This window comes from Macaca fascicularis, chromosome 14 (genome assembly GCF_037993035.2).
Source record: "Macaca fascicularis isolate 582-1 chromosome 14, T2T-MFA8v1.1".
Taxonomy (NCBI): Eukaryota; Metazoa; Chordata; class Mammalia; order Primates; family Cercopithecidae; genus Macaca; species Macaca fascicularis.
In genome coordinates, this window is record NC_088388.1 from 116,034,877 (window position 1) to 116,061,668 (window position 26,792).

The following is a 26,792-nucleotide window of genomic DNA, read 5'->3' on the forward strand; positions in this document are numbered from 1 at the left end:
GTGCGGCGCGGGGAGGGGGGAATCCTTATGTTTGAGCAAAGGTAGGAGTTGTTCAACAAGAACCCAACACTTGGAGATCCTTAACAGAAACATCTGCCTATTCCAACATGAGTTTCAGAGATGGTGAGAATAACGGGAGAGAGCTGGGTAGGAGTTGTAGAAGGCATTGCAGGCTTTCCCCTCCAGCTAGACAGCTGCAGCCCCTTTAAGGACAAATGCGGGACCTGGTCCTTTAAATCTGTGTCAGTTTCCCCTGACGTCAGCGGGCGGGCCAGCAGCCCTGCTGTTTATCGCCCAGCGGCGCAGCTCACTTTCCAGTGTTTGTGCGTCGGGGCGGCGCGTCCGCCCGCCCTTAAAGGGCCCTCACCTCGGAAAACTCGCAGCCCAGCACGGCGTCGGGTCGCTACCACCTATCGCGCCCCTCACCCCGCGACTCGCCTCCCTCAGCGGCCAGCCCCCGCCGCCTGCTCTTCCTCCCTCCCTTTTCCCGGCGTCTCCGGGCTCCCGGCAACCAGCCGCCCTCCTCCTCACGGCCCTGGCCCGGGGCTCCAGGGTCTCAGGCCGTACTCAGCCCCCTCGCGAGCTGGGACCCCTGCCCATAGCCCGCATCCCCTCCCTCCCCGCCCCCTCCCGGCCGCCCCCTCCCCTGCGGGGACCCTGGGAGCCTCTCCGCGGCTCTTGGGAGGGGACATTTCCTAATCTCAGGCCAGGGTTAAAGTTCTGGTCCTGGTGAGATGCTGGAAGCTGCGGCCGCAGCCGCAACCCGTCCCGGAGGTGTCCTGTCGCCTGTCGCCTTCGCCGCCGCCACCACCGCTGCCACTGCCGCCCTGCCGGGGCCATGTTCGCTCTGGGCTTGCCCTTCTTGGTGTTCTTGGTGGCCTCGGTCGAGAGCTATCTGGGGGTTCTGGGGCCCAAGAACGTCTCGCAGAAAGACGCCGAGTTTGAGCGCACCTACGTGGACGAGGTCAACAGCGAGCTGGTCAACATCTACACCTTCAACCATACTGTGACCCGCAACCGGGTGAGGGCTGGGGGCTGGGAGGTCAGAGGCGAGTGGGGGAGCCGACGAGGGCTAGGAGATTGTGTCACCCCGCTACTCTTTTGGGAGGCCCCATGAACGAGCCGCCCTGCTGGGTTCCCAGTTCCCAGAACCACACTGGAGCCTCATGACCAGTCCTCCTTCCTTTGCCACCAGTGTTTCTCTGAAGCTCCAGCTGGGCAGTTTTTGAAGTTGGCTCATTCCCATCTTCTCTTCCACCCCCATTCTTCCATCAGTTGTGGTCTGAGCACACATGGTTTGCTCTCTACCCTAAACCCCAGAATCTGACAGCTCTGTGGGGTCTGGGTGGGAGAGGAAACAGGCTTATTACTGGGCTTACCCAGAAAACCTCAAGGGAATGAGACGCCCAGAACTGAAAAGCTCTGTGCAGGCAAATTACATCTGAAACTCCCCAGGGAGATGAATGCAGGGCTTCCCAGCCCTCTTCCTGCCTGGGAGAGCCAGCTGGCCTTGTAAATTGAGGGTGACAGAGCTTTTATAAGGCCAACTGTAAGTTGGGTGGGAAGAGAAGGGGAATTTGTCCACTGTGAAAAATCCACTTCACCCTGACTTCTCTTTGGTTTCTTCTCTAGCTGTGAGTCCCTGAGTTGAAATAGACACAGCTAGTGTGGGAAGTCTAGACCCCAGCTGAGATTGGGAGAATTCTTGCAACCTGGCTGTGTGGTCTTGTGCCCGGGTCTCTTGCTCTCTTGAGAATGGGGAAACTGATTTTTTTTTTCAGAACAGGGAGTGGTTTGATTTCTATGGCAGGCCAGGATGTGCCCCCAGCGCCTGATTCTCTGAAGTTTGATCTCTTTCTGCTTAGAGTCCTTCCTTTTTTCCCATATCTGAAGGCACTGGAGAGCAGTGGTTTTTACTCTCTTGGGAAATGCTGCCCTAGGGCTTGGGTTTCAGCAGCCCAATAACAAGCATTCAAAGATGGATTTAGTTTTATTTTTCCTTTAAGCTCCCGTTGTTTATATATGCTCCTTCATAGCTCCAAGGGTGAAGATCACTTTATCTTTTTTGTTTTTATTTTTATTTTTGAGACCAGTCTCACACTCTGTTGCCCAGGCTGAAGTGCAGTGGTGTGATCTCAGCTCACTGCAACCTCCACCTTCTGGGTTCAAGTGATTCTCCTGCCTCAGCCTCCCACGTAGTTGAGATTACAGGTGCCTGCCACCACACCCAGCTAATTTTTATATTTTTAATAGAGATGGGGCTTCACCATGTTGGCTAAGCTGGTCTCGAACTCCTGACCTCAGGTGATCCTCCTGCCTGGGCCTCCCAAAGTGCTACAGGCGTGAGCCACCGCACCTGGCTGTCATCTTATAGAGGGAGAAGTTGAGGCTTAGAGAAGTAAAGTGATTTCTCCACAGCCCTGTCCCTTGGTGGGAGCTAAGGATACAACATGGCCTTCAATACCTACCCCTCCTCTGGGCTCTGGCCCCAGGTTAGTTGTTAACTAGAGCTTCCTGCTGGCTTCCTGGCTCACAAGGAAGGTTGAGGAGCACTTCTTGCTCTCCTGTGTCTTCATGTGTGTTTGGGGGTGTGTACACGTGTGTGTGTGCAGGCCTGTGCATCCTATGCACATGGATAGAAATGGGGTATCCTGAAGACTCCCTGTTTCCTGGCAGAGGGCGAGACCCTGCAGTTGCTTGGGTCCTGCTGCCCAGCACATGTCTGCCGGCCAGGAGCTGTGCTCAGCACAGGTCTTTCCTGGTTTCTTCCCCAGCTGTGAGTCCCTGAGTTGAAACAGACACAGCTAGTGTGGGAAGTCTAGACCCCAGACAGCTGAGATTGGAAGAATTCTTGCAACCTGGCTTTGTGGTCTTGTGCCTGGGTCTCTTGCTTTCTTGAGAATGGGGAATCTGATTTTTTTTTTCAGAACAGGGAGTGGTTTTGGTTTCTATGGCAGGGCAGGATGTGCCCCCAGTGCCTGATTCTCTGAAGTTTGATCTCTTTCTGCTTAGAGTCCTTTCTTCCTTTTTCATATCTAAAGGCACTTCCCGGAGTCTGGGGTTGTTCTGGCAGAAGAAGGGGCAGAGATGACCCCCTGGCCCGACTGAGATGGAGAAAGACCAAAGTGGCGGGCATGATGGAGGGCAGGGCTCATAGTCTCTGGAGCCACGTGTCCCTGGTGGCAGAGGCTTGAGAGGCATTTCTATGTCGTCTGCAGACAGAGGGCGTGCGTGTGTCCGTGAACGTCCTGAACAAGCAGAAGGGGGCGCCTTTGCTGTTTGTGGTCCGCCAGAAGGAGGCTGTGGTGTCCTTCCAGGTGCCCCTAATCCTGCGAGGGATGTGAGTAGGATCTGGGCATCAGGGAAGTGGGGTGGCCTCAGCCAGTCCTTGCCTGGAGTCTCAACCAGGACCCCCCCATTTCTCCTCCCCTTTCCCTGGGCCGGGAGGCTCGTCAACAGCACAAGGGCCGAGTGTGCCAGCTGGGAGCTTGTGCACCTCGCAGTGAGGTGGTGGAGACCAGACCGGGGGAGGTGGGGCCTCGCTCCTCTGGAGGGGCAGGCCAGCTGGGACAGTGCTCACATCCTATCTCTCTGCTTCGGGCCATAGGTTTCAGCGCAAGTACCTCTACCAAAAAGTGGAACGAACCCTGTGTCAGCCCCCCACCAAGAATGAGTCAGAGATTCAGTTCTTCTACGTGGATGTGTCCACCCTGTCACCAGTCAACACCACGTACCAGCTCCGGGTCAGCCGCATGGATGATTTTGTGCTCAGGTCTGCAGGGTAGAGCAAAGGGACCACGGGGGCTAGTTCTTCCGCAGGCTCTGGGAGTGACTACTGGGGGATCTTCTCTGCCCTGCAGGACCGGGGAGCAGTTCAGCTTCAATACTACAGCAGCACAGCCCCAGGTATCATCTCCCTGTTGATTGCTCCAGAGGAGAAATGGGGGAGCTTGAATATGAGAATGGGAGTGGTCAGCAGTCTTTGCTTGGACTTTTGAATTGGCTGTTTTCTCCATGGAGGGCTCTCTGGAAAGAGGAGCTCTGGCCCTGACATGGTGAGGGGACAGACAGCATGGGACTGTGCAGAGACGTGGAGTCTGGTTGCCTCTCCGGCATTCCACTGAGTGCCCTGCTGAGGTTGAAGGGAGTGGTATACAGAGAAAGGGGCTGCTATGGTCAAGGCCTGTCTCCTCAGAGAGCCTGCTGCCCGTCCCTCAGAGGATTCTGGGTCCCCGCTTATAGGGGACGGTTCCCTTCTAGAGGGGCCAAGAGAGCATCCTCATGAGATGGGGCTCCCCCCTCCTTCCTGCACCCTCAGTACTTCAAGTATGAGTTCCCTGAAGGCGTGGACTCGGTAATTGTCAAGGTGACCTCCAACAAGGCCTTCCCCTGCTCAGTCATCTCCATCCAGGATGTGCTGGTGAGTTGCCTGCCCTTTTGCCCTTCCCTAGCAGGCAGCAGGGCTGCTAAAGAGAGGGGCAGACCAGGTTCCCATCCATCTGCCTCTCCCGCCCCTCTGCAGTGTCCTGTCTATGACCTGGACAACAACGTAGCCTTCATCGGAATGTACCAGACGATGACTAAGAAGGCGGCCATCACAGTACAGGTAGGAAATGCATGTGGCCACGTGGGAAGTGTGGCTGGGCGATAAGCTGTGTAACTTTCCAAACTTGAGCTCTTCTTCCTCTGCCCACTCCTATGCTACACAAGACTGAGTCTTTGGCCTTCCGGTCCCTGTGACTTTGAGTCCCTTGATATATATGAGAGTTGAACCATAATCCCAGTTGCTCTTGTGGATGGGAAAGAGTAGAGAACCCCCTTCTGGCTGTCATACCTACTTCATTCATTGTAATAATAATAGGGCTGAGCGCGGTGGCTCATTCCTGTAATCCCAGCACTTTGGGAGGCCGAGGTGGGCGGATCACCTGAGATCAGGAGTTCAAGACCAGCTGGGCTAACAGGCTGAAACCCCATCTCTACTAAAAATACAAAAATTAGCCGGGCATGGTGGTGCATGCCTGTAATCCCAGCTACTCGGGAGGCTGAGTCAGGAGAATCACTTGGACCTGGGAAACGGAGATTGCTGGAGTGAGCCGAGATCGCATCACTGCACTCCAGCCTGGGCAAAAAGAGTGAAACCCTGTCTCAAGAGAAAAAAAAGGTCAGGTGCAGTGTCTTACACCTGCTGAGATGGGCAGATCACCTGAGATCAGGCGTTGAAGACCAGCCTGGCCAACGTGGTAAAACCCCATCTCTACTAAAAATAACAAAAATTAGCCGGGCGTGGTGGCGGGCACCTGTAATCCCAGCTACTTGGGAGCTGAGGCAGGAGAATCGCTTGAACCCGGGAGGCGGACGTTGCAGTGAGCTGAGATCACACCACTGCACTCCAGCCTGGGCAACAGGAGCAAAACTCCACTCCAAAAAAAAAAAGAATCTTTGTGAGGATTAAGTAAAATAATACCTATGAAGAGTTTAGCATAATGTCTGGCCCCAGAATAAGTATTCCGAAAAGAATGATGGTGATGATGATGGTGATGATGATATTTATCATCATCGTCCTGCAGCGCAAAGACTTCCCCAGCAACAGCTTTTATGTGGTGGTGGTGGTGAAGACCGAAGACCAAGCGTGCGGGGGCTCCCTGCCTTTCTACCCCTTCGTAGAAGGTACATTTTGTGCCCTGGGCCTGGCTAGGGGTGGGGAGGGCTTGGTCACTTTCTGGGAGCCAGAAGAGCCTGTGTGGCTGATTGGTGGACCTGACAGGACATGGGTTTTTGGCTCCAGTCTCTCAAAGGCCTGGTTCCACTGACTCTAGCCAAGCTCCAGGCAACCAATTTGCTGCTTTGACATTTTACTTCCAGATGAACCGGTCGATCAAGGGCACCGCCAGAAAACCCTGTCAGTGCTGGTGTCTCAAGCAGTCACATGTGAGTGCGGGTGGCTGAGTGGGGATGGACAAGCCTCTCTGGCTCCTCCTTTCAGACCTGGGATATAGGGTGTGCCCTGAAGTGGGTGATGAGGATGCAGATATGCTGGTGGGTTAGGAACGGGGAGTGTTCTTCGCAGGCTTCTAGATGGGGAGGGCCCGGAAGTGAGTTCCAGTGTGATGTGGGACAGAGAGTTCATGACTAAAGATGGAGGAACTGAGGTCCAGTTCACTTCCTGCCACTTATCAGCAGTGTTACCTGATTGTAAGAAAGAGCTTTAATTTTGCTTTCTTAGCATAATCTTATTTATTCTGAAGGATGTTTCTTTTTTTTTTGAGACGGAGTCTCGCTCTGTCGCCGGGGCTGGAGCGCAGTGGCCGGATCTCAGCTCACTGCAAGCTCCGCCTCCCGGGTTTACGCCATTCTCCTGCCTCAGCCTCCTGTGTAGCTGGGACTACAGGCGCCCGCCACCTCGCCCGGCTAGTTTTTTGTATTTTTTTAGTAGAGACGGGGTTTCACCGTGTTCGCCAGGATGGTCTCGATCTCCTGACCTTGTGATCCGCCCGTCTCGGCCTCCCAAAGTGCTGGGATTACAGGCTTGAGCCACCGCGCCCGGCCCTGAAGGATGTTTCTTAATCTCATATTCAGAAACATATCCTAATTTGTCACTGCTATAAGATTGAATCTCAGTTTCCCTGTCTCTATGACAAAGGGAGTAAAATTTGCCCAATGAATCTCACTAATTATGAGGGCCAGCACAAAATTAGCAGACAAAATTAGCAGGAAAGTACCAGGCCCCTACTCAGTGCTCAATAAATATTTACTGAATGATTACATGGGGCCCTAAGGGACTGTAATAGGAGGGGAAAGAAGGTGCCTCTCTTTCTTTTTTTGGACTCTTGCTCTGTCACCCAGGCTGGAGTTCAGTGGCAAGATCTTGACTCACTGCAACCTCCACCTTCTGGGTTCAAGTGATTCTCCTGCCTCAGCCTCCTGAGTTGCTGGGACTACAGGCACCTGCCACCATGCCCAGCTAATTTTTGTATTTTTAGTAGAGACAGGGTTTCACCATGTTGGCCAGGCTGGTCTTGAACTCTTGACCTCAGGTGATCCACCCGCCTTGGCCTCCCAAAGTGCGGGGATTACAGGCATGAGCCACTGTGCCCAGCCAGAGGGTGCCTCTCTTTTTTTTTTTTTTTTTTTTTTTTTGAGACGGAGTCTTGCTCTGTTGCCCAGGCTGGAGTGCAGTGGCCGGATCTCAGCTCACTGCAAGCTCCGCCTCCCAGGTTTACGCCATTCTCCTGCCTCAGCCTCCCAAGTAGCTGGGACTGCAGGCGCCCGCCACCTCGCCCGGCTAGTTTTTTGTATTTTTTTTAGTAGAGACGGGGTTTCACCATGTTAGCCAGGATGGTCTCGATCTCCTGACCTCGTGATCCGCCCGTCTGGGCCTCCCAAAGTGCTGGGATTACAGGCTTGAGCCACTGCGCCCGGCCAAGGGTGCCTCTCTTATATGGATTATTTATTCAGCAAATATTTATTGAGCATCTCCTATATGCCAGGTGGTATGCTAAGGCAGCAGTCCACAGCGGGGTGGGGTCCTTTCTAGAGGAACAGGAGGCAGTTAAGAGCTGTGGTGAGCAAAGGACAGGTCACTGTGGAAATACAGGATAGAGAAGGCTTCCTAGAGGACACAGTCCCTGAGCTGTGGTTTGAGGGTTAAGTCAAGGTGGAGTTTTTGAGAGGCCAGGCACAGTGGCTCAAGCCTATAATCCCAGCACTTTGGGAGGCTGAGGCAGGGAAATTGCTTGAAGCCAGGAATTCAAGACCAGCCTGAGTAACATAGCAAGATCCCATCTCTATAAAAAATTTAAAAATGAGCCAGGTGTGGTGGCACACATCTGTAGTCCCAGCTACTGAGGAGGCTGAGGTGGAAGGATGGAGCCTAGGAGTTGGAGGCTGCAGTGAGCTATGATCATGCCACTGCACTCCAGCATGGGTAACAGAGTAAGACCCCAACTCTTAAAAAAGGAGAAGTAGAAGAGAAAGTTCTAGCACAGGGAGCAACATGAGCAAAAATAGGAGTGTGTCAGAGTTCGGTGTATTAGGGGAACTGCTAGTTGTTCATACTGGCTGGGCAGGGCCTTACATTCGAGGGGAGAGGGGTGAGAGATTGGGCTGGGCAGAGGAGGACATGAAGGCCTTTGGGTGCCATGATGGGAGGTGGTGGAAGGTTTTGACCCATCCACTTTCCTGTTTCCTCCTGGAAGCTGAGGCCTACGTCAGTGGGATGCTCTTTTGCCTGGGTATATTTCTGTCCTTTTACCTGCTGACCGTCCTCCTGGCCTGCTGGGAGAACTGGAGGTAAAGGGGAACTGCTGGGCCCTCCCCTGGTCTGGGTGAGTTGGGCAGGTGTGTGAGGGAGATCGCCTGGCAGGATCTGAGCCAGCCTAGGGTAATTGACACCATCCATAGCAGATGATGGTGGGACTGTTAGAGTCTGTGGCCCGTGACCCTCTCTAGAAACCATCCCCTCCCCTCAGCCTTCTTCCCAAGCAGGGAGACCCCATATTGCTCCCCAGCCTGTGAGGAACCCTGGGACCAAGGGTGGAGGACAGGGTCATAGGGATGAGAGTGGAGTGGAGAGGTAGAAGGAAAGCCAGCCCCATACAGAGGGATCCTTGTCCTGTCCCATCTGGGTGGCCTTTGGATTCTGTCCATGCAGGCAGAAGAAGAAGACCCTGCTGGTGGCCATTGACCGAGCCTGCCCAGAAAGCGGTACCTCCAGGGGGCCTGGGTGGGGCAGGCACAATGTGCTTTGTGTTTTGGGGGATGGTGGTGGATGGTTCCCTAAGGGGTTGAAGGAGGAAGGGCTGGGGGCTTCCGGATGTTCCGATTGGGGTAACATTCCACAGATGGGAATGAGGCTGGGATATGATGTCCATGCATCCCTAACATGCAGACCTCAGAGGCTGAGGCCGTTGCTTGGTTTATTCCGTGTCTAGCCATGGTGTCTGCCTGCCTTGGGCAGTGCGGCCCACTGTCTCTGGGATTATTAACCTTGCCTTCTCTCTCTCTTCCACCCCCCCTCTCTTTCTGTCCTCCCTCCTGCGTGGGACCTTCTCTCTTAGCTTCTCTCCTTGGTAAGCTCCAAGTGCTGTGGGCAGAGGAGCTGGAGTCCAGAGTCGGGGAGGGAGGGTGGAGCACAGGGCTGTCTGGAGGGCAGGTGGGCAGGCCAGATGTTGTCTTTGTTGCTGGTAACTTAGATGTGCCCATTCTTGAACTTTCTCTCTCTTTAGGGACGACAAAGGGTGGTGCTGTTTCCATGGGAGAGGCAGGCAGGGGGCTGGGGCGGGTGGTGGTGGCAGCCGTGGGGCGTGCTTGCCTGGATAGGTGCTGCTTCTCGGCTGCTGGCATGGCCTCCTTGTGGCTGTCTTCTCTGGATCTTTTTTTATTCCTCTTCCTGGCTATAGCCCTCTCTCTCCATCCAGCGCTAACGAACCTTGACTTCTCATTGCAGGTCACCCTCGAGTCCTGGCTGATTCTTTTCCTGGCAGTTCCCCTTATGAGGGTTACAACTATGGCTCCTTTGGTACGTGTCAAAGCCAGCGCCGTGCTTGTCGGGGACACAACCTGGTCTCCTTAGGCCACCACCTCTGGGGCAGTAGAGTGGGAGCCACCTCCTCCGGCCCCCACACCCTCTGCGGGTGCTCAGAGCCCCTTTCCCTGCGGCCTCTCCTTCCTGCCTCACCATTGATCCTTCCTCGCAGAGAATGTTTCTGGATCTACGGATGGTCTGGTTGACAGCGCTGGTGCTGGGGACCTCTCTTATGGTTACCAGGGTGAGTGGGCCAGGCTGGGAGGGGCTGTGTGGTGCAGGCTGGTGTTGGCTAGGTAAAATGTCACGGTGGGCGGTTGCCTCTTCTGTCAGATGCTGGAACCCAGGAAAGGCCTGCTGTTTTCCTAACCCCTCTCTTCCTTCATCCCCTCTTCTTTGGCCCCAGTTCCCTGGTAACTTTCCCTTTCCTTTGAAGGGCACGACCAGTTCAAGCGGCGCCTCCCCTCTGGCCAGATGCGGCAGCTGTGCATTGCCATGGGTAGACGTGGGGAGGGGGTAGGGCCGTTTTGCCAATCAGTGCCTGCCGGCTCCGGTTGACTGCCGGCTATGGGGCCAGAAAGATTCTATGTGCATGGCTTTCCCATGTAATTCCAGTAATTGCCCGCTCTTGTGTCTTCTGAGACAGCAGCACGACACAGACTCCTTTGGCTGGGGGGCTGGTGCCTCTGCTCCCCCCACGCTGGATGTTCTAGTTTATCGTCTGTGTTGCCAGCGCCCTCACTCCCTGGCCTGCTAGGGGAGGGCTCACAGGCTCGGGGGTCACATTCTGGCCTCTGAATAAAGGAGAGATGCTCTTTCTGCACCCCAGGCCCACTGGGTCTTTAATCCAGTGGCAGCCAAGCCAGTGTCTTCTCAGAACCCACAGGGCTGGGCGCCGTTTAATCAGCATGACTTGCCGAGTTCAATCCTGTTGTTTGTGTCTGCTGCCTGGGGTCTCCTCAGTGTCCTGGCCTGGGAAGCCCTAGCCCATGAGGGGTGCCAGGAACAGAGCAAAGCTAGAGTGGCTCCTGTGTGGGCCTCTTCTAGAGTCTACCATCCTCCCCCAGGACTTAGGAGCACCTGATGTCTCCTCCCAGCTCCTGAGCCCACCTCCACCCCAGCTCTGAGCCCCAGCCCACAATTTGCCTCTTCCCTACTGCCTAATAATTGTTATAATTGCCTCAGATGGGCGAGGGCCACTGTGGGTTTTGTGCCCACCGGTGCAACCCCTCCCTCCCTGCCCTTTCCAGGCCGCTCCTTTGAACCTGTTGGTACTCGGCCCCGAGTGGACTCCATGAGCTCTGTGGAGGAGGATGACTATGACACATTGACCGACATCGATTCCGACAAGAATGTCATTCGCACCAAGGTCTGACCCATGGGCCTGGCCTGGTCAGGCGTTTCCCAAGAAAGGGACATTCTGTGTTCCTGCCCCAGCATGTTCCTACTGACATGGCATTTACGGAAGCAGAAGGAAGGGGCTCAGCTGGGGCAGGACAGATGCTGGGGAAACTAACTTGAGCCCCAACCCCTTCCGGCATGATTGACCAAACCCTGGGTCTAAGTGGCCGAAGCAGTGGGATGGCCTTGAACCCTGCCCACTTGCATTCGGCCCTGTCTGAGGGAGGCCCCTCTTGTCCACCTCTAACCTGGGGGAGGGGCTTCTCCCCAGTGGCAGTAAGTGGGGCTGATTCCAGCTTCTCCCCAGCAATACCTCTATGTGGCCGACCTGGCACGGAAGGACAAGCGTGTTCTGCGGAAAAAGTACCAGATCTACTTCTGGTGAGCGGGCCGAGTGGCTGGGGCTCTGCTGTTGGTGGGCGTGTGGCGGCCTTGGGTGCCGCCTGCCTCACTGCCGCCCTCCCACTCCTCAGGAACATCGCCACCATTGCTGTCTTCTATGCCCTTCCTGTGGTGCAGCTGGTGATCACCTACCAGACGGTGAGAGGGCAGGGCAGGTTCACCTTTCCCACAGCCTGGGACACTGCCCCAAAGTTCAGAGCCTCCCAGCCTGGGGCCCTGGTCTTCCATCGCAGGACCTGGGTTCAGATCCCAGCTCTGCCTTCCCAGCTGAGTGACCCAAGGCAAATCACATAACCCCCCAACCCTGAGTGTCAGTTTCTTCATCTGCAAAATGGGGACAGCCCCTCCCTGGTTTGTTGTGCAGATTATGAAACCAAAGTCCTGGGACTTTGTAAGCATCAGTTTCCCTTCCCTTGTCTCTGTCCCATGGGGCAAGAACTTCCATCACAGTCATGCCTCAGGGTTTTCAGCCACGCCTACTGAGCGGGGCAGTGACTGTGCTGCTTGGCATCCGTGTTCTCAGAAGGAGCGCATGCCTGGGGTGCTGTGTGTTCCCACCTGCTAGCTGTGGTGGCACTTGCTCTTTTTTGCCAAAGGGGCCCAGGTGGCGGGGTGTGGGCTGAGTTGGGCGTGACGACAGACCCACTGCCTGTCCCTGCTCCTGCTACAGGTGGTGAATGTCACAGGGAATCAGGACATCTGCTACTACAACTTCCTCTGCGCCCACCCGCTGGGCAACCTCAGGTGGGGGTTATGCTGGGAGGCCCTTTGTCCAGGCCAAGGGTGAAATGGGGCAAGGGCTGGGGCTTTGCAACGCCTGCCCAGGCTAGGGAAGAGGCCTGGGTGTGAGGCCCAAACAGTCCACCTTGTGTCGCCCCTTCTAGCGCCTTCAACAACATCCTCAGCAACCTGGGGTATATCCTGCTGGGGCTGCTTTTCCTGCTCATCATCCTGCAGCGGGAGATCAACCACAACCGGGCCCTGCTGCGCAACGACCTCTATGCCCTGGTGAGGGAGCACCTGCCTGCCTGCCGCAGCCTCAGCTCCCGCACAGACCCCAAGCCTTGGCTCCAGGATGCCTTTTCTGGCAGGCCTGGCCCTGCCTTCCCCAGCTCTCCCCTCCCCAGCCCTGTCTGGCCTACCCTATCCATCCCAGCCTGCCCTACCCTGCCCTGCCCTCCCTTGCCCAGCCTTTCCAGGCCAGCCCCCCCCGCACACCCACACTCGACACACACCCCACCCCTTTTCCTCTTCCACTCCTCTTAGGGTCCCTCTTTTGGGTCCCTTCTTCTCTTCCTGCCTCACTTCCTCCCTCCCTTCCCTTCTCTCTCTCCCCAACAGGAATGTGGGATCCCCAAACACTTTGGGCTGTTCTACGCCATGGGCACAGCCCTGATGATGGAGGGGCTGCTCAGTGCTTGCTATCACGTGTGCCCCAACTATACCAATTTCCAGTTCGGTGAGTGGAGCCTCCTTCTTTTCTGGCTCTACCCGCAGCAGGGACCTGCCTGAGTCCTTCACCATCCCCAGGTCACCTACAGGGATTGCTAAGACAGCCCTGTAGGAAACTCCAAGGCTGGCGTGCCTGGGTGTGTACACATCTTAGCCTATGAAACATGGGCACCTAGATGCTCCTTCATTTGTCTGTCAAGCTATTCCTATGTAAAGGCATGTGCCACACTGAAGAAAACAGGATAATTAAGAAGGGGGCCCTGTGCCGAGCACAGTGGCTCACACCTGTAATCCTAGCACTTTGGGAGGCCGAGGCGGGGGGATCGCCTGAGGTCAGGAGTTTGAGATCAGCTTGGCCAACATGGTGAAACCCCATCTCTACTGAAAATGCAAAAATTAGCTGGGTGTGGTAGTGCATGCCTGTAATCCCAGCTACTCGGGGGGCTGTGGCAGGAGAATTGCTTGAGCCCAGGAGGCGGAAGTTGCAGTGAGCCGAGACCCTGCCCTTGCACGCCAGCCTGGGCAATAGAGTGAGACTCTGTCTCCAAAAAAATAAAAGGGCGTCCCTGATCTCAGGGTGCTCACAGACTAAGACACAGACCAAGTTGTCTCTGTCTTCAGGAGATGTTAGACTCTGGGCGACGGCCAGTGGGGTGGCAGTGTGGTGTGGCATGTACGCAGTGTGGTGTGGCAGGTACAACTAAGGTACTAAAGTTCAAGTGCCACCCCACCACCAGCTCGCTCCACAGCCATGGCAGGGCACCAGGGCTCTCTCTTCCTCTGGGATTGCTGGGGCCAGGAGTTCTCTGCTGGGGCTTGGTGGCCATTTCTGCAGCTCCCTTCCGTGTCCCTCATCCTAGACACATCGTTCATGTACATGATCGCCGGACTCTGCATGCTCAAGCTCTACCAGAAGCGGCACCCAGACATCAACGCCAGTGCCTACAGTGCCTACGCCTGCCTGGCCATCGTCATCTTCTTCTCTGTGCTGGGCGTGGTGAGGGCCTGACCTGCTCTGCTCAGCCTGTATGATAGGATAGGTGCACGCGCATTCACACACGTGGTGCACACCCTCCGCCACCTCCTGCATGAGAGATTCCTGCTCCTCTCCTGAGATGCCTTCCTGGGCCCCTCTCTGAGTCCCAACCTGGCTGAGCAGCGAGCCCCAGGAAGGGTGGGCCATCCAAGCCACTTCCCTCTGCGCCCTCACCGCTGCCCTTGGTGGCCTCCCGACAGGTCTTTGGCAAAGGGAACACGGCGTTCTGGATTGTCTTCTCCGTCATTCACATCATTGCCACCCTGCTCCTCAGCACGCAGCTCTATTACATGGGCCGCTGGAAACTGGGTGAGGGCACACCTGGGGCAGGGCCTGGGGGAGGGGTCTGGGAGGCCTCAGGAACCCGGACGCACGGGAGTCGTTCAGGTTCTGTCTTCCTGGGGGCCCTGGAGGAGTCACTGGGTGAGGAATTAGATCAGGCCTGGGCTCCTCAGCTGGCACATCCCAGGGGTCCGGCAAAGGAGGGTGCCCCGTGCCTGTCAGCGCCACTCCCTTCTCTGTGCAGACTCGGGGATCTTCCGCCGCATCCTCCACGTGCTCTACACAGACTGCATCCGGCAGTGCAGCGGGCCGCTCTACGTGGTACCTGCCCGGCTCTCCTGCCCCATTCTCCACATCTCCTTTCTTCCCTCTGATGGGGGAGTGGGGCTGGGCTGAGGACCCAGGGGAGGGTGGGGACCAGCTGGCTGGGCCTTCTTCCACCACCCTCCCTGGCCCTGCCCTCAGTCCCCGTGTCCTGCTTCCCTCCAGGACCGCATGGTGCTGCTGGTCATGGGCAACGTCATCAACTGGTCACTGTGAGTACAGTCGGGGGTAGCGGCCTGGCTGGGTGGACAGCTGGGGACTCAGCCAGCCACTGGCTGCATCAGGGGCTGAGGACAACTTCCAAATGTTGGGCATAAGACATGAGGGCTAAGAAGAGAGGTCTTGGCCTCTCCTCTCTCTCTTGGCATCTGGGCTTCTAGAATCTTCTGTGGGCCTCGGAATGCAGCCCAACATCATAATAAAACATGGCGGGGCAGGGCAGGAAGAGTGCTTCCTTGCCTTTGGCCTTTCTGCTTCACCACCCTTCGTCCCTCCTGCCAGGGCTGCCTATGGGCTCATCATGCGCCCCAACGATTTCGCCTCCTACTTGTTGGCCATTGGTATCTGCAACCTGCTCCTTTACTTCGCCTTCTACATCATCATGAAGGTGAGCGGGGCTGGCACTCTATCAGATCCTCTGCTTTCTGGGGAGAGAGATGGTCCCAGCAGCACTGAGGGGCAGTGAGACTGCTGGTTGCGGAAGGGAGAGGCTAAAGCCTCTTGCATGGGCCCCTAGGAGCCAACTGCAGCCCAAAGGCCATTTTCTGAGCCCCTTCCAAGGACCCTTGAAATGGGTGGCATTTTAGGCTGCCATTGTAAGTGCCCCTTTCCATGCAGAAGGGGCCGAGGGGAGGTAGGGTGTGGGCCTCCCAGGATCAGGTGCTTCCCCAGGAACCATCCTGCCATCCAATCTGAGTGGAGCCCCCTGCATAGGGAGCACCTCCAGGCCAGTACACTGTCCCGACACAGGGTTCTGGATGCATGGAGGCTGGGTGGGGTGGACATCGGGGCGGGGGCAGGTTGATCTCTGTGGTTGTGTGGAATGGTATGAATCCAAGGAGCAGTCCTGAAGGCCTGGGAGGCCATGAGGAAAGGGAATCTGGGAAAGGCTGGGTGGGACAGTGGGGTGGGACAGGGGTGAGCCCTCAGACTGCTGTCCCTTCATGGCCCCTCCCAGCTCCGGAGTGGGGAAAGGATCAAGCTCATCCCCCTGCTCTGCATCGTCTGCACCTCGGTGGTCTGGGGCTTCGCACTCTTCTTCTTCTTCCAGGGACTTAGCACCTGGCAGGTGAGCACTCACCCACAGGCTCCTCACGAGCCCACAAGTAGCCAGTCCTCTTTTCAGACATTGTTTGGGGCTGGGCCTGGTGGTTGATACCTGTAATCCCAGCACTTTGGGAAGCTGAGGCAGGAGGATCGCTTGAGGCGTTCAAGGCCAGCCTGGGCAATATAGTAAGAACCTGTCTCTACAAAAAATGAAAAAAATAAAAATAAAAAAGTTAGCCTGGTGTGGTGGCATTCACCAGTAGTGCAGTAGTCCTAGCTACCCCGGAAGCGGAGGCAGGAAGAGAGCCTGCGCAGGAGTTCGAGGCTGCAGTGAGCCAAGATCGCACCACTGTGCTCTAGCCTGGATGACAGACCCCGTCTCTAAAAAAAATTTTTACACAAACATCATTTGGGAACACCTACCATAGGCCAGCACTTTCATAGCAGCTGTCCCAGTTAATCCTCCTAGAATTCCAGCCTGGAGATAGCTCCATTTTACTTAACGAGGCAGATGAGGCTCAGAGAGGCCACATGACTTCCCCAGAGCACATCGCCAGTGAGTGGCACAGCTGGTGTTTGAAGCCAGCGAGGCTGGGCTCTCTTCTCTGCCTTGCAGGGCACCTACCACATGTCAGGCTTTAATTCTGGGAACAGAACTAAGTCTGACATGGTCTCTGAGGGACTCATAAACTAGACGAAGAGGGCTGGAAGGACTATTGGTGCATGACTCTCAGTGCTGTTTATGATGTGATACATGAAATGAAGGGCACAGGCAAGACGGGGCAGGAGGACAGAAGACTAAGGGGTCTCTCCGAGTTAGGAGTCCAGGAAAGCTTCCTGGAAGAAGTGGGCCTTGTTCTGGGCTATAAAAGTCCTGGGTGAGGGGGGCTGGGCACAGTGGCTCACGCCTGTAATCCCAGCACTTTGGGAGGCTGAGGTGGGCAGATCATGAGGTCAAGAGATCGAGACCATCCTGGCCTACATGGTGAAACCCCATCTCTAGTAAAAATACAAAAATTAGCTGGGCGTGATGGTGTGTGCCTGTAGTCCCAGCTACTCGGGAGGCAGAGGCAGGAGAATTGCTTGAACCCGGGAGGTGGAGGTTGCAGTGAGCCGAGATCTCTCCACTGCACTGCAGTCTGGCGACAGAGCGAGACTATGTCTCAAAAAAGAAAAAAAAAAACAGGTTTGGGAAATGGGGAAGAGCCCCATGGCCCAGACCTGCTCTGACCTTAGTAGTAATGATACGGGGCAGATTTGGAGGTCAGTGAATGCACTCATCTGGGAGCCAAGCCGACTGTGAGGGTGGGGCAGGTCTTGGTGATGTCTGTGGCCTCGGCACGTAGCACAGACAGACATGGCCTGGATGAGCTTATGGGATAGAGCTTATGGGTAGAGCAGGGAAGACCGTGAGTGCTACAGGTTATGGCTACTGTCCCAGAGCAGGGGTGTGACCTGACAGTAGTGCTTTGGAAAAACCAATGAACCTGCAGAAAGATGAGAGCAGGGGCGGAGTCCAAGGCCGGGAAGTGGGTGAGAAGCCTTCTGCCATCCCTCAGCTGAAGGCCTTCAAGGTTGTTGCAACCCTGTGCTCTTAGATCAAGGGAAGAGAATCAGAAGGAAGGAGGGTAACAGTGAAAGAAAGGGGAAGAGAAGCCAGTGAACTCAGGGAGAAGTTTGTAACCAAAGGCCATTTCTTAGATCGGGAAGGGGTGGGGACAAGGGACAGGTCAGAATTGCTGCTGTCCTGCCTGGGGCTGGAGAGAGGGGTGCCCAGGAGCAAGATGGCAGATGGGTCTGGCCCTGGCAGAGCAGGGTCACTCGGCAGTTTTTCTTGTTGCTCCCCAAGAAAACCCCTGCGGAGTCAAGGGAGCACAACCGGGACTGCATCCTCCTCGACTTCTTTGACGACCACGACATCTGGCACTTCCTCTCCTCCATCGCCATGTTCGGGTCCTTCCTGGTAAGCGGGCCTCTCGGCCAAGCCGGGTGGGTGCGTGAAGGTAGCAGCTGCCTCCTTCTCTGTGGCTGATCTGGCGTCCACCCCCCAGGTGTTGCTGACACTGGATGACGACCTGGACACTGTGCAGCGGGACAAGATCTATGTCTTCTAGCAGGAGCTGGGCCCTTCGCTTCACCTCAGGGGGCCCTGAGCTCCTTTATGTCACAGACCGGGCACTCTGTCGTGCTGTGGCGATGAGTCCCAGCACCGCTGCCCAGCACTGGATGGCAGCAGGACAGCCAGGTCTAGCCTAGGCTTGGCCTGGGACAGTCATGGGGTGGCATGGAGCCTTGCAGCTGTCCTCTGCCAAGGAGGAGGCCTGCTCCCCTGGAACCCCCGGACGTTGGCCAAATTGCTGCTTTCTTCTCTTCCATGGGCCCCCGTCCTTTGGCTCTCCATTTGTCCCTCTGCAAGAGGAAGGATGGAAGGAACACCCTCCCCATTTCATGCCTTGCATTTTGCCCGTCCTCCTCCCCACAATGCCCCAGCCTGGGACCTAAGGCCCCTTTTTCCTCCCATACTCCCGCTTCAGGGCCTAGTCTGGGGCCTGAATCTCTGTCCTGTATCAGGGCCCCAGTTCTCTTTGGAGCTGTCCCTGGCTGTCATCACTGCCCATTCCAGTCAGCCAGGATGGATGGGGGTATGAGATTTTGGGGGTTGGCCAGCTGGTGCCAGACTTTTGGTGCTAAGGCCTGCAAGGGGCCCGGGGCGGTGAGTACTATCTTCCCTCTGACCTGTGCTCAGGGCTGGCTCTTTAGCAATGCGGTCAGCCCAATTTGAGAACAGCCTTCTGATTCAAGAGGCTGAGTTCAGAGGTCACCTCCTCGTCCCATCAGCCCCCAGACTGATGCCAGCACCAGGACTGGAGGGAGAAGCACCTCACCTCTTCCCTTCCTTCTTTCCAGGCCCTTAGTCCTGCCAAGCCCCAGCTGGGGGCCTTTCAGTGCCATTGACGCTGCCCAGGAATGTCCAGGGGCAAAGGAGGGACGGTACAAAGAGTTCAGCTCGTGCCGCCTCCACAGCCGCGGGCGCCCCAGTGCCTGCCTTAGAAAGGGGCTTCAGGAAGGGATGCGCTGTTTCCCTGTACGTGCCCAGTCCTAGCCTCGTTCTAGGACCCAGGGCTGGCTTCTGAGTTTCCGTCCAGTCTTCAGCCAAGTTCTGTTAGTCACGCACACACATGCCTACGAAACCTTGGAGTTTACACTGAGTTGCCCCAGCTCTGGGCGCCCTGGCCACCCTGGTCCTTGGAGCCCCTTCGTCCCCCCACCTGGTCCGCTCCAGATGCCAAGGATGGGGGAGCTCAGGTGGGGCCTCTGCCTTGGGGATGGGAATGTGTTTTATTCTCCCAAACTTGTTTTTATAGCTCTGCGTGGGCTGGGAGATGAGGTGGGTCTGGATCTTTTCTCAGAGCGTTTCCATTCTATGGTTGCATTTCCGTTTTCTATGAATGAGTTTGCATTCAATAAAAAACCAGACTCAGCTGTTGGGCCCCTTGTTTGCACTCCCTCTCTGGGTGGAGCTGTTGAGGATGAGGGGAGAGGCGAAGGGCCTCCATCTCCCCTTCCTTCAAGCCATGTCCCTACTGGGAACTGCAGTTCCTTGATTCTCCCATTTTTCCTGTCTCTCCAGCAACAGCATTAATTCAGTAAACACTTACCGGGGCACTGTGCTGGATAGAGGCTGGTTACTGAAAAAGCCTTTCCCACGCCATCCCCCCAGACACCCATGCTTACCTCCCCAGGAACAGCAGTCTCTGCCCACCTGGCCCCGCCCGCCAGACTGAGGCTCGCTTCACCTCTGACCCGAGTGCCCCCCAGCTCACCAGGCCACAGGCCACAGGCCCAGGCAGTGCTCCCTGATGGGGCGTTTGTAATCTGCTGAGCATGCAGGCTGAGTCAGGAGGGTGATGGAAGCTGGGCAGGTTCCAAGAGGAGGGAGTTTTGATATGTCCCTGAAAGGTTCATTGAGACTTCAGTCAGCTAAGGAGGACACGATTTGGAGGCCAAGGAGTTTGGTGAATTCAGAACACAACCAGAGGTCTGCGGCGTCAGGGATGGATGAGTGGGCTTTTTCCCCTTGCCAGGGCCCCGCTCCTCTTCCTGCTCTTCCCGCAGGCGCCACTGGGAGGTGCTATGGCTGTGCCTCCCCTGGGCTCGAGCGCGTCTGGCTGCAGTGGGCAGAACTGCAGAGGTGGGTCTCTCCTCTGCCAGGCCTGGCAGCCCCCTCCTAGGGCCTTGTTTGGCTTGGGGTGGTGCCGGGTATGGTGGCGTGTGTGTAGCGGACAGTGTTAGGTCCTCCCTACCAGGTGCCCTTGCAGGGGAGTGCCACAGCAGGCAGTCCAGGGACCCCACTGTTAGTCTCACCTTTTTTAACCTCCTGTCTCTCCCCAGGATCCCTGAAGCCAGGTACAAGCAAGATGGGAGTGGGTCATCTCCGTGGAGGGACAGAGGCTGGTCTGTTCTCCAGGCTGGTAGGGACTGTTACTAAAGGGAGGAAGGGATACCAGCCTCCTGAGTCTCCTGTTCCTGCGTTAGTGTCTCAGGCCCTGCCAGGCCTTAGAGACCCTCTTATTGACACTGCCCACTGGATGGGACCAGAGTTGGACACAGCTTCTGCCGAACCCTCAAATCCCAGTCTAAAGCATGTAACTCAAGACCTACCTGAACTGAAAGCTCTTCTCAATCTGGGCAGTGTGGTACAATTGAAAGGGTGGGTCTGACCACCTCTCCTGCACCCACGAGAGTCGGCAAAGGTGCGCAGGATCTGCCACTCACCATTCACCATGTGGCCTTGAGGAAGATGCACTCGGGGCCTCAGTTTCCTCATCTGTAAAATGGGGATGTAATTACATCCTCACAGTGTAGCTGTGAGTATTCACTGAGAGCACTGCAGAGGGCCTGGTGTGGAGTAGGTCCTCAGGAAAGGTTGGATCCATGTCCCATCAGAGCTAAAAGCCCCAGGAGGAGAGGGGGGCTGGTTTGTCCCCACAAACCCCTGGGATCCCCAGCTCCCCAGCCCCTTGCCCCTTTCTCCACCCAGACTCTATTGAACTCCCCCTCTTCTCAAACTCGGGGCCAGAAAGCAGTGAAGCAGGAGCAGCCGTAAGTCCGGGCCGGGTCCTGTCCATAAAAGGCTTTTCCCGGGCCGGCTCCCCGCCGGCAGTATGCCCCGCCCTGGCCCGCTCCATCTCCAAAGCATGCAGAGAATGTCTCGGCAGCCCCGGTAGACTGCTCCAACTTGGTGTCTTTCCCCAAATATGGAGCCTGTGTGGAGTCACTGGGGGAGCCGGGGGTGGGGAGGGGAGCCGGCTTCCTCCAGCAGGGAGGGGGCCGAGGAGCAAGCCAGCGGGGGAGGCTGACATCACCACAGCGGCAGCCCTTTAAACCCCTCACCCAGCCAGCGCCCCATCCTGTCTGTCCAAGCCCAGACACAAGTCTTCACTCCTTCCTGCGAGCCCTGAGGAAGCCCTGTGAGTGCACTGGCTGGGGCTTGGAGGGAAGTTGGGCTGGAGATGGACAGGAACAGTGGGTGCATTTCAGGCAGGCTCTCCTGAAGTCCCAGGCGCCAGCTCCTGGCTGGGGAAAAACTCACCTCTCAGTCTGCGTGGGGGCCCAAGCTCCAGGCAGAGTGGGCTGGATCGCTAGTGTCCTGGATCTCTCTCAGACCGGGCAGCCCTGGGCTCATTGTAATGCCTGGGATGACTTGGCTGGTGCAGAGGAATTGATGGTGGAAACCACCGGGGTGAGAGGGAGGCTCCCCATCTCAGTCAGCCGCATCCACAGGGTGTGCGTAAGGCTGCAGGCGCTGGCTGGTTAGGCCAAGGCTCTGCTGTCTGTCGCCCCTCTAGAACCTCCAAGGATGTGAGGAGTGGGTGAATGCACCTGTGTTGGAGCACGGTGTCCCACTCTGGCGGGTCCCCAGGGCCTGAGCAGCAGCGATAGCCCTGCGACAATGTGAAGGGCCACGGAACTCTTGTATTCCACAGTCTGGGGCAGCAGAGTGTGGAGATGGGAGGCCTGTCCTTCCGACAAGCAGCCCCTTCCACTGTCTGACAGTGGGAGGTCACCCGCACTGTAGCAGAGGGGTGGGGGCGGGTACTGCCAAGGAGGAGCTTCGGAGTGATGGACAGGGCAGGCCTGGGACCCTTGGTCTTCTCCAAAGCGTAGTTTCCTTTCGAGGTACTATTCCAAAGGTAGCAGTGAGGATGGCGCGCATTTATGTAGCCGGGCCACTCTGTTTGTCCGTGGAGTGGAGAGGAGCCACCCTCCTGCCCTCTCAGAGGTCCTGATGTGCTCACTCCTATTTGGGAAGAGAGAAGGGGCACAGCAGCCCTGCAGGGTCCCCTGGTTCTACTCGCGTTTCTGGGCTTCTGCTGGTAGGGGGTGCCACCTGCCCATTTGCCCCGGACTTTCTTTCTCCACTGCCCACTTTCACCTCAGCTCAGGGGAGGGGCCCTGGCAGGAGCCACAGGGCAGGAGGGTCCAGGCCTGTCCATGCTGTCCTGGGAGTGTCTTGAGATGCCCCTGGGTGGGCTGCCCCGTAGTCATCCTCCTCTCCCCTCCCCACTGGCTCGAAGGTGGGTCTGGGGAGGCTTCATCAGAGGACTCTAAAGGGTTTCTGGGGATTCTCCACCTTCAGACCCTGACCCAGGAGGAGGAAGGGGAAAGATGGTGGTGCTGGGTGGGAGTGGGGGTGGTGTGTGCTTCATCCTCCCTCTGACCAAAATCCAAATCTTATCTCTAGATCTGGGGGCTGCAGTGTTGTGTACCTGCCACCCTTAGCCTTGCTGCTTTGACCTGTACTGTCTGTTCTGATCCTCCTGAGACTGGAAGCTGGGGGGTAGGGGGCACACACTCTTTCCATCTGGTTCCTCAGGAGCCCAGCAGGGGTGCAGGAGGGGAAGGCAGGCATGAGGGCAGGTGGAGTGGGGGGCAGAAGCAGGGCCAGGGACAGAAGGTGGGTGCCTGTCTGGGATGGTGATGCAAAAGCTGAGACAGGCTGGGATGGATGGAGGCCAGGATGCAGGGCTACCGAAATCACCTGGTCCCAGCTGGCTTGGGGGTTTGGACCACAGTTCTTTGTGCAGGAGTCCTTGGGTGTTTGGGGAGCGGGGCTGGGACACTTAGGGTGAAGGGAGGGATTGGCTGTTTGTAGCTGAACAGTGGAACAGAGCACTGTCTCTGGGGTCTCTGGCATCACTGGCAGGGAGAGGGCTGGCTGGGCCAGAAGCCCACCTCCTCCCCAGTGCTCAGAGAACTGGGTCCTCAGCGGTGGTCCTGTCCCCACTTTACACATAAGGAAATAGACGCAAGGAGGAGAGGGATGCCCAATGGCAGGCGCTTCGATGAGTCCATGTGAACGCTGCTGCGTGCTCAGGGAATGATGGTGAGAAAGGGGTGGAGGCTGGAGCGGGCAGCAAGGAACTGACATTTCTAGGTCAGTTTTTCACTCCTTGGTCAAAAGCAGGCTCTCTCCCTGGTCATTACCAGGAGCCTGGCTCTGGGCAGCAAAGAACTGACATTTCGAGGAGCTCTGCTAAGGGCTGGGCAATATGTGAGGGAGTTCACAGACACCGTCCCATTTTCCCAGCCCTCTGAGGTCGATAACATAACCCCCACTTCACGGATGAGGAACTCGAGCCCAGAAAGGCTGTCAGCCCTGGGAAAGGAAGGGCAGGGCACTGGGCTGGGCAGCTGGCCCGGGACCGCTGGGGTGTGATAGTGTTCGCTCTGCTTCCCGCAGGTGGGGTGCCAGTGAGGAGGGGTCTCACCAGAGGGGGGGCCGGGAGAGCACGCTCTTGCCTCCATCCTCAGACCAGTGTGTCCCTCCCAACCTCTGACCCTCTGAGGCCAGGAGATGGGTTCGGCTTCCTTTGGTACCTCTTTTGGAAGTCTCTTCAGACAAACACTGGAGAGAAGGCACAGCACCCTAGGGTGACATTAGTGGCCAAGTCAGGTTCCTGTTCCTGTTCCCAGCCACCCCCATCCATCTGCCCAGGGACCTACCTGCCTGGCCTGCTCCTGCTGCCACCCCTCTCCATGAGTGGGACTCCTGAGCAGTGCCAGGCCCAGGCCCTCAGGGTGGCAGTTGCTGGATGGGGCCGGGCTTCCCATTCCCTGGCAGGCAGACTCTTGGCTCTGGAAGATCCCTGGGGGACTCTGACTTCTTGGTTACTCAGGCTACTCCTTAAGGGTAGCCTTATGAGACCATAAGGGCATGAGGGGAAGTCGATGGGTAGACCAGGTGTCTCTGGTTCCTCTGAGGAAATGCAGCTTCTTTGCCAAGAGCTCTTGGGCTTTGGTGGCTTCCTAGCCCTTGCCTGGGGTGGGCAAGTTTTAGTCTCTTCAGCTGCAGACCAGAAGCTGAGCTGACCTGAAAAGAGCTGCAGTTCTGGAGTTCCGGCTTCCAGGCCAGGGCCAGCTTCTGGGTGAGAGTGGGAGGTGATGCTTCCTCGAGGCAGAGGCAGTAAACCCTCACACCTGCTGCTGGACAAACGCCCCAGCTGGCTGTATTCTGTGCGGGCAATGTGGCTTCTGGAAGATCTCTCCAGTGGCTCTGTGGCTGGTCTTGGCAAAGAATGTTCTAGACCAAGGGTTGTCAAACTACAGCTCATGGGCCAAATCCAGCCTGCTGTCTGCTTTTGTAAATAAAGTTTTATTGGAACAAAGCCATGTTCATTTGTTACATATTGTCTATGGCTGCTTTCCCACTGCAACAGCAGAGACCACATGGCCTGCAAAGCGTAAACTATGTTCTGTCTTGTCCTTTACAAAAACAGTTTACTGACCCCTGCTCTAGACCTCCAAAGACCTGGTATCCTGTTTCCTGGTGTTCAAGTTCAGAGAGGTGTCTGGACTAGGGGCTGAGCCTGGCCTGGGGGCTGAGCCTGGCCTGAATGGGCAGTGCTGTGACAAGTGTCTAGGATGGCTGGGTACCCTGCACAGAGCCAGAAGGCCACCTGGCACAGGTGAAAGCAGAGCTGCTCCCTGATCCTCTGACCCTCTGCCCTTCCCTCCTCCACCCTGGCCTGCTTTAGCTCTCCCCAAACATGGCCAACAAGGGTCCTTCCTATGGCATGAGCCGCGAAGTGCAGTCCAAAATCGAGAAGAAGTACGACGAGGAGCTGGAGGAGCGGCTGGTGGAGTGGATCATAGTGCAGTGCGGCCCTGATGTGGGCCGCCCAGACCGTGGGCGCTTGGGCTTCCAGGTCTGGCTGAAGAATGGCGTGGTGAGTGGCACCCTGGGCTGGGGGGCTAGGGTGTGCCACCTTGTGAGTCCTGGACCAATCCCTGAGCTGAGTGCTAAGCTGCGTCCTATGCCCTATGCCTGGTAGATTCTGAGCAAACTGGTGAACAGCCTGTACCCTGATGGCTCCAAGCCGGTGAAGGTGCCTGAGAACCCGCCCTCCATGGTCTTCAAGCAGATGGAGCAGGTGGCTCAGTTCCTGAAGGCGGCTGAGGACTATGGGGTCATCAAGACTGACATGTTCCAGACTGTTGATCTCTTTGAAGGTAGAGAGGAAGAAAGGGCTGGGGGAGGAGGTGGGCAGGAGGACAGGGTGCTGGGGCAGAGAGAGGGGATGACCAGAATATGCCACAACTAGGGGTGTGCTCGCCTGCACACAGCAGGGATGGGATATGCCGAGAATAACACGCCACGCTCACAGGGCCCACTGAGAGGCCTCCCTTGAATTGGGGACAGCTCTTGCCCCTGGTTTGGCCATTTTTTTGTGAGACGGGGGCAGGCCCTGGCTTGGAGTCTTGTTTATACGTTCTTGATATTCGTCCCCTCTCTCCTGTCTTCTCACAGGCAAAGACATGGCAGCAGTGCAGAGGACCCTGATGGCTTTGGGCAGCTTGGCAGTCACCAAGAATGATGGGCACTACCGTGGAGATCCCAACTGGTTTATGAAGTATGTGGCCCCAGGGAGCTTGTGTCTCCACATGGGGTGGCAGACAGCTTGTGCTAAGGAGCTTGCGGGAAGGATTAGGGGAAGCAGATAGCCAAGAAGGGATGAAGTGGGGGTCTGAGATCGGGAATAACGGGTCCTTAATACTCCTTGACCCCTCCCTTTCCACCCTCCTGCGCTCAGTCTCCCTAGCCTATGAGGCAAGCTAGATTAGGGAAAAAACATGAAACAGGAAGGCAATGGGATTGGGCTAGGACGTAACAAGAGGGATCAGAAAACAGGTGGAAAACACACAGTTCTAGCAAGTCTTTATCCTGGTTCCTCCTTTTCTAGGAAAGCGCAGGAGCATAAGAGGGAATTCACAGAGAGCCAGCTGCAGGAGGGAAAGCATGTCATTGGCCTTCAGATGGGCACCAACAGAGGGGCTTCCCAGGCCGGCATGACAGGCTACGGACGACCTCGGCAGATCATCAGTTAGAGGGGAGAGGGCCAGCCCTGAGCCCTGCCCTCCCCAGCTCCCTGGCTACAGCCATCCCGCTTAGCCTGCCTCACCCACACCTGTGTGGTACCTTCAGCCCTGGCCAAGCTTTGAGGCTCTGTCACTGAGCAACGGTAACTGCACATGGGCAGCTCCTCCCTGTGTCCCCAGCCTCAGCCCAACTTCTTACCCGAAAGCATCACTGCCTTGGCCCCTCCCTCCTGGCTGCCCCCACCACCTCTACTGTCTCCCTGGGCTAAGCAGGGGAGAAGCAGGCTGGGGGTAGCCTGGATGTGGGCTAAGTCCACTGTCCTCCTTGGCGGCAAAAGCCCATTGAAGAAGAACCAGCCCAGCCTGCCCCCTATCTTTTCCTGGAATATTTTTGGGGTTGGAACTCAAAAAAAAAAAAAAAAAAAATACATCAATCTTTTCTCAGGCCTGGCTGGCAGAGTTTGATTTGCTCTGGTCACTTCTGTTAGGGTTCCAAATCTGAGCAGGGGACAGGCAGGCATCTCAGGCTTGTATGTGTTCCTGGCTGCCGTCCTCTGAAGGACCCTTCACGTGCCAAGATTCTGGGAGGGTCAGATTCTCTCAGAGGAAACAGGCCGTAGAAGAACAGGAGACCGAAGGGAAAAATCTCGGGGACCGAAGGGAAAAAGGAGCCACTCAGCAGTGTGCAGCGATTTTGGGGAAACAGAGGAAAGGAGAGATTGCAAG

The 26,792-nt window shown here is 56.6% G+C and overlaps 2 protein-coding genes and 1 long non-coding RNA gene across 8 annotated transcripts; 2 read left to right on the forward strand and 1 right to left on the reverse strand.

Annotated features, from left to right (window-relative positions):
* Positions 1–317: 317 nt before the first annotated feature.
* Positions 318–19,167, forward strand: SIDT2 (SID1 transmembrane family member 2). Of its 5 annotated transcripts, XM_005579743.4 has the most exons (27): positions 318–1,021; positions 3,219–3,340; positions 3,608–3,772; positions 3,861–3,906; positions 4,319–4,420; positions 4,523–4,606; positions 5,568–5,667; positions 5,863–5,928; positions 8,196–8,289; positions 8,651–8,703; positions 9,446–9,517; positions 9,696–9,767; positions 9,960–10,022; positions 10,774–10,892; positions 11,232–11,305; positions 11,398–11,464; positions 11,997–12,070; positions 12,211–12,334; positions 12,668–12,785; positions 13,639–13,775; positions 14,015–14,123; positions 14,341–14,417; positions 14,586–14,632; positions 14,922–15,027; positions 15,598–15,708; positions 17,536–17,649; positions 17,738–19,167. In XM_005579743.4, the coding sequence occupies exons 1-27, from the start codon at positions 839–841 to the stop codon at positions 17,798–17,800; spliced, it is 2,562 nt and encodes an 853-aa protein (XP_005579800.1). In that variant the 5' UTR covers positions 318–838; the 3' UTR covers positions 17,801–19,167. The 5 variants fall into 5 exon arrangements, with proteins under 5 accessions (XP_005579800.1, XP_073871393.1, XP_005579803.1 ...); XM_074015292.1 differs by lacking the exon at positions 9,960–10,022 and having other exon boundaries at positions 8,651–9,068; XM_005579746.4 differs by lacking the exon at positions 9,960–10,022.
* On the reverse strand, positions 17,351–21,738 carry LOC141408525 (uncharacterized). 2 transcript variants are annotated; one of them, XR_012423735.1, is made up of 4 exons: positions 21,280–21,738; positions 20,349–20,514; positions 20,052–20,171; positions 17,351–19,639 (listed from the first exon to the last, which is right to left on the reverse strand). It is a non-coding gene; the product is annotated as an uncharacterized lncRNA (long non-coding RNA). The 2 variants fall into 2 exon arrangements; XR_012423736.1 differs by lacking the exon at positions 21,280–21,738 and having other exon boundaries at positions 20,349–20,771.
* Positions 21,095–26,510, forward strand: TAGLN (transgelin). Its single transcript, XM_045370106.2, has 5 exons — positions 21,095–21,157; positions 24,725–24,916; positions 25,022–25,199; positions 25,498–25,600; positions 25,931–26,510. Exons 2-5 carry the CDS (start codon positions 24,737–24,739, stop codon positions 26,073–26,075), a joined length of 606 nt encoding a protein of 201 aa, XP_045226041.1. The 5' UTR covers positions 21,095–21,157; positions 24,725–24,736; the 3' UTR covers positions 26,076–26,510.
* Positions 26,511–26,792: the final 282 nt, after the last annotated feature.

What these genes read in the sequence shown, in the direction of transcription:
- SIDT2 (XM_005579743.4), top strand. Translation starts at nt 839, where the DNA reads ATGTTCGCTCTGGGCTTGCCCTTCTTGGTGTTCTTGGTGGCCTCGGTC. An exon ending in GGTGTCTCAAGCAGTCACAT is followed by an intron (nt 5,929 to 8,195) that starts GTGAGTGCGGGT and finishes TCCTCCTGGAAG; the next exon opens with CTGAGGCCTACGTCAGTGGG. An exon ending in GCAACGACCTCTATGCCCTG is followed by an intron (nt 12,335 to 12,667) that starts GTGAGGGAGCAC and finishes TCTCCCCAACAG; the next exon opens with GAATGTGGGATCCCCAAACA.
- TAGLN (XM_045370106.2), top strand. Translation starts at nt 24,737, where the DNA reads ATGGCCAACAAGGGTCCTTCCTATGGCATGAGCCGCGAAGTGCAGTCC. An exon ending in TCTGGCTGAAGAATGGCGTG is followed by an intron (nt 24,917 to 25,021) that starts GTGAGTGGCACC and finishes TATGCCTGGTAG; the next exon opens with ATTCTGAGCAAACTGGTGAA. An exon ending in GACTGTTGATCTCTTTGAAG is followed by an intron (nt 25,200 to 25,497) that starts GTAGAGAGGAAG and finishes GTCTTCTCACAG; the next exon opens with GCAAAGACATGGCAGCAGTG.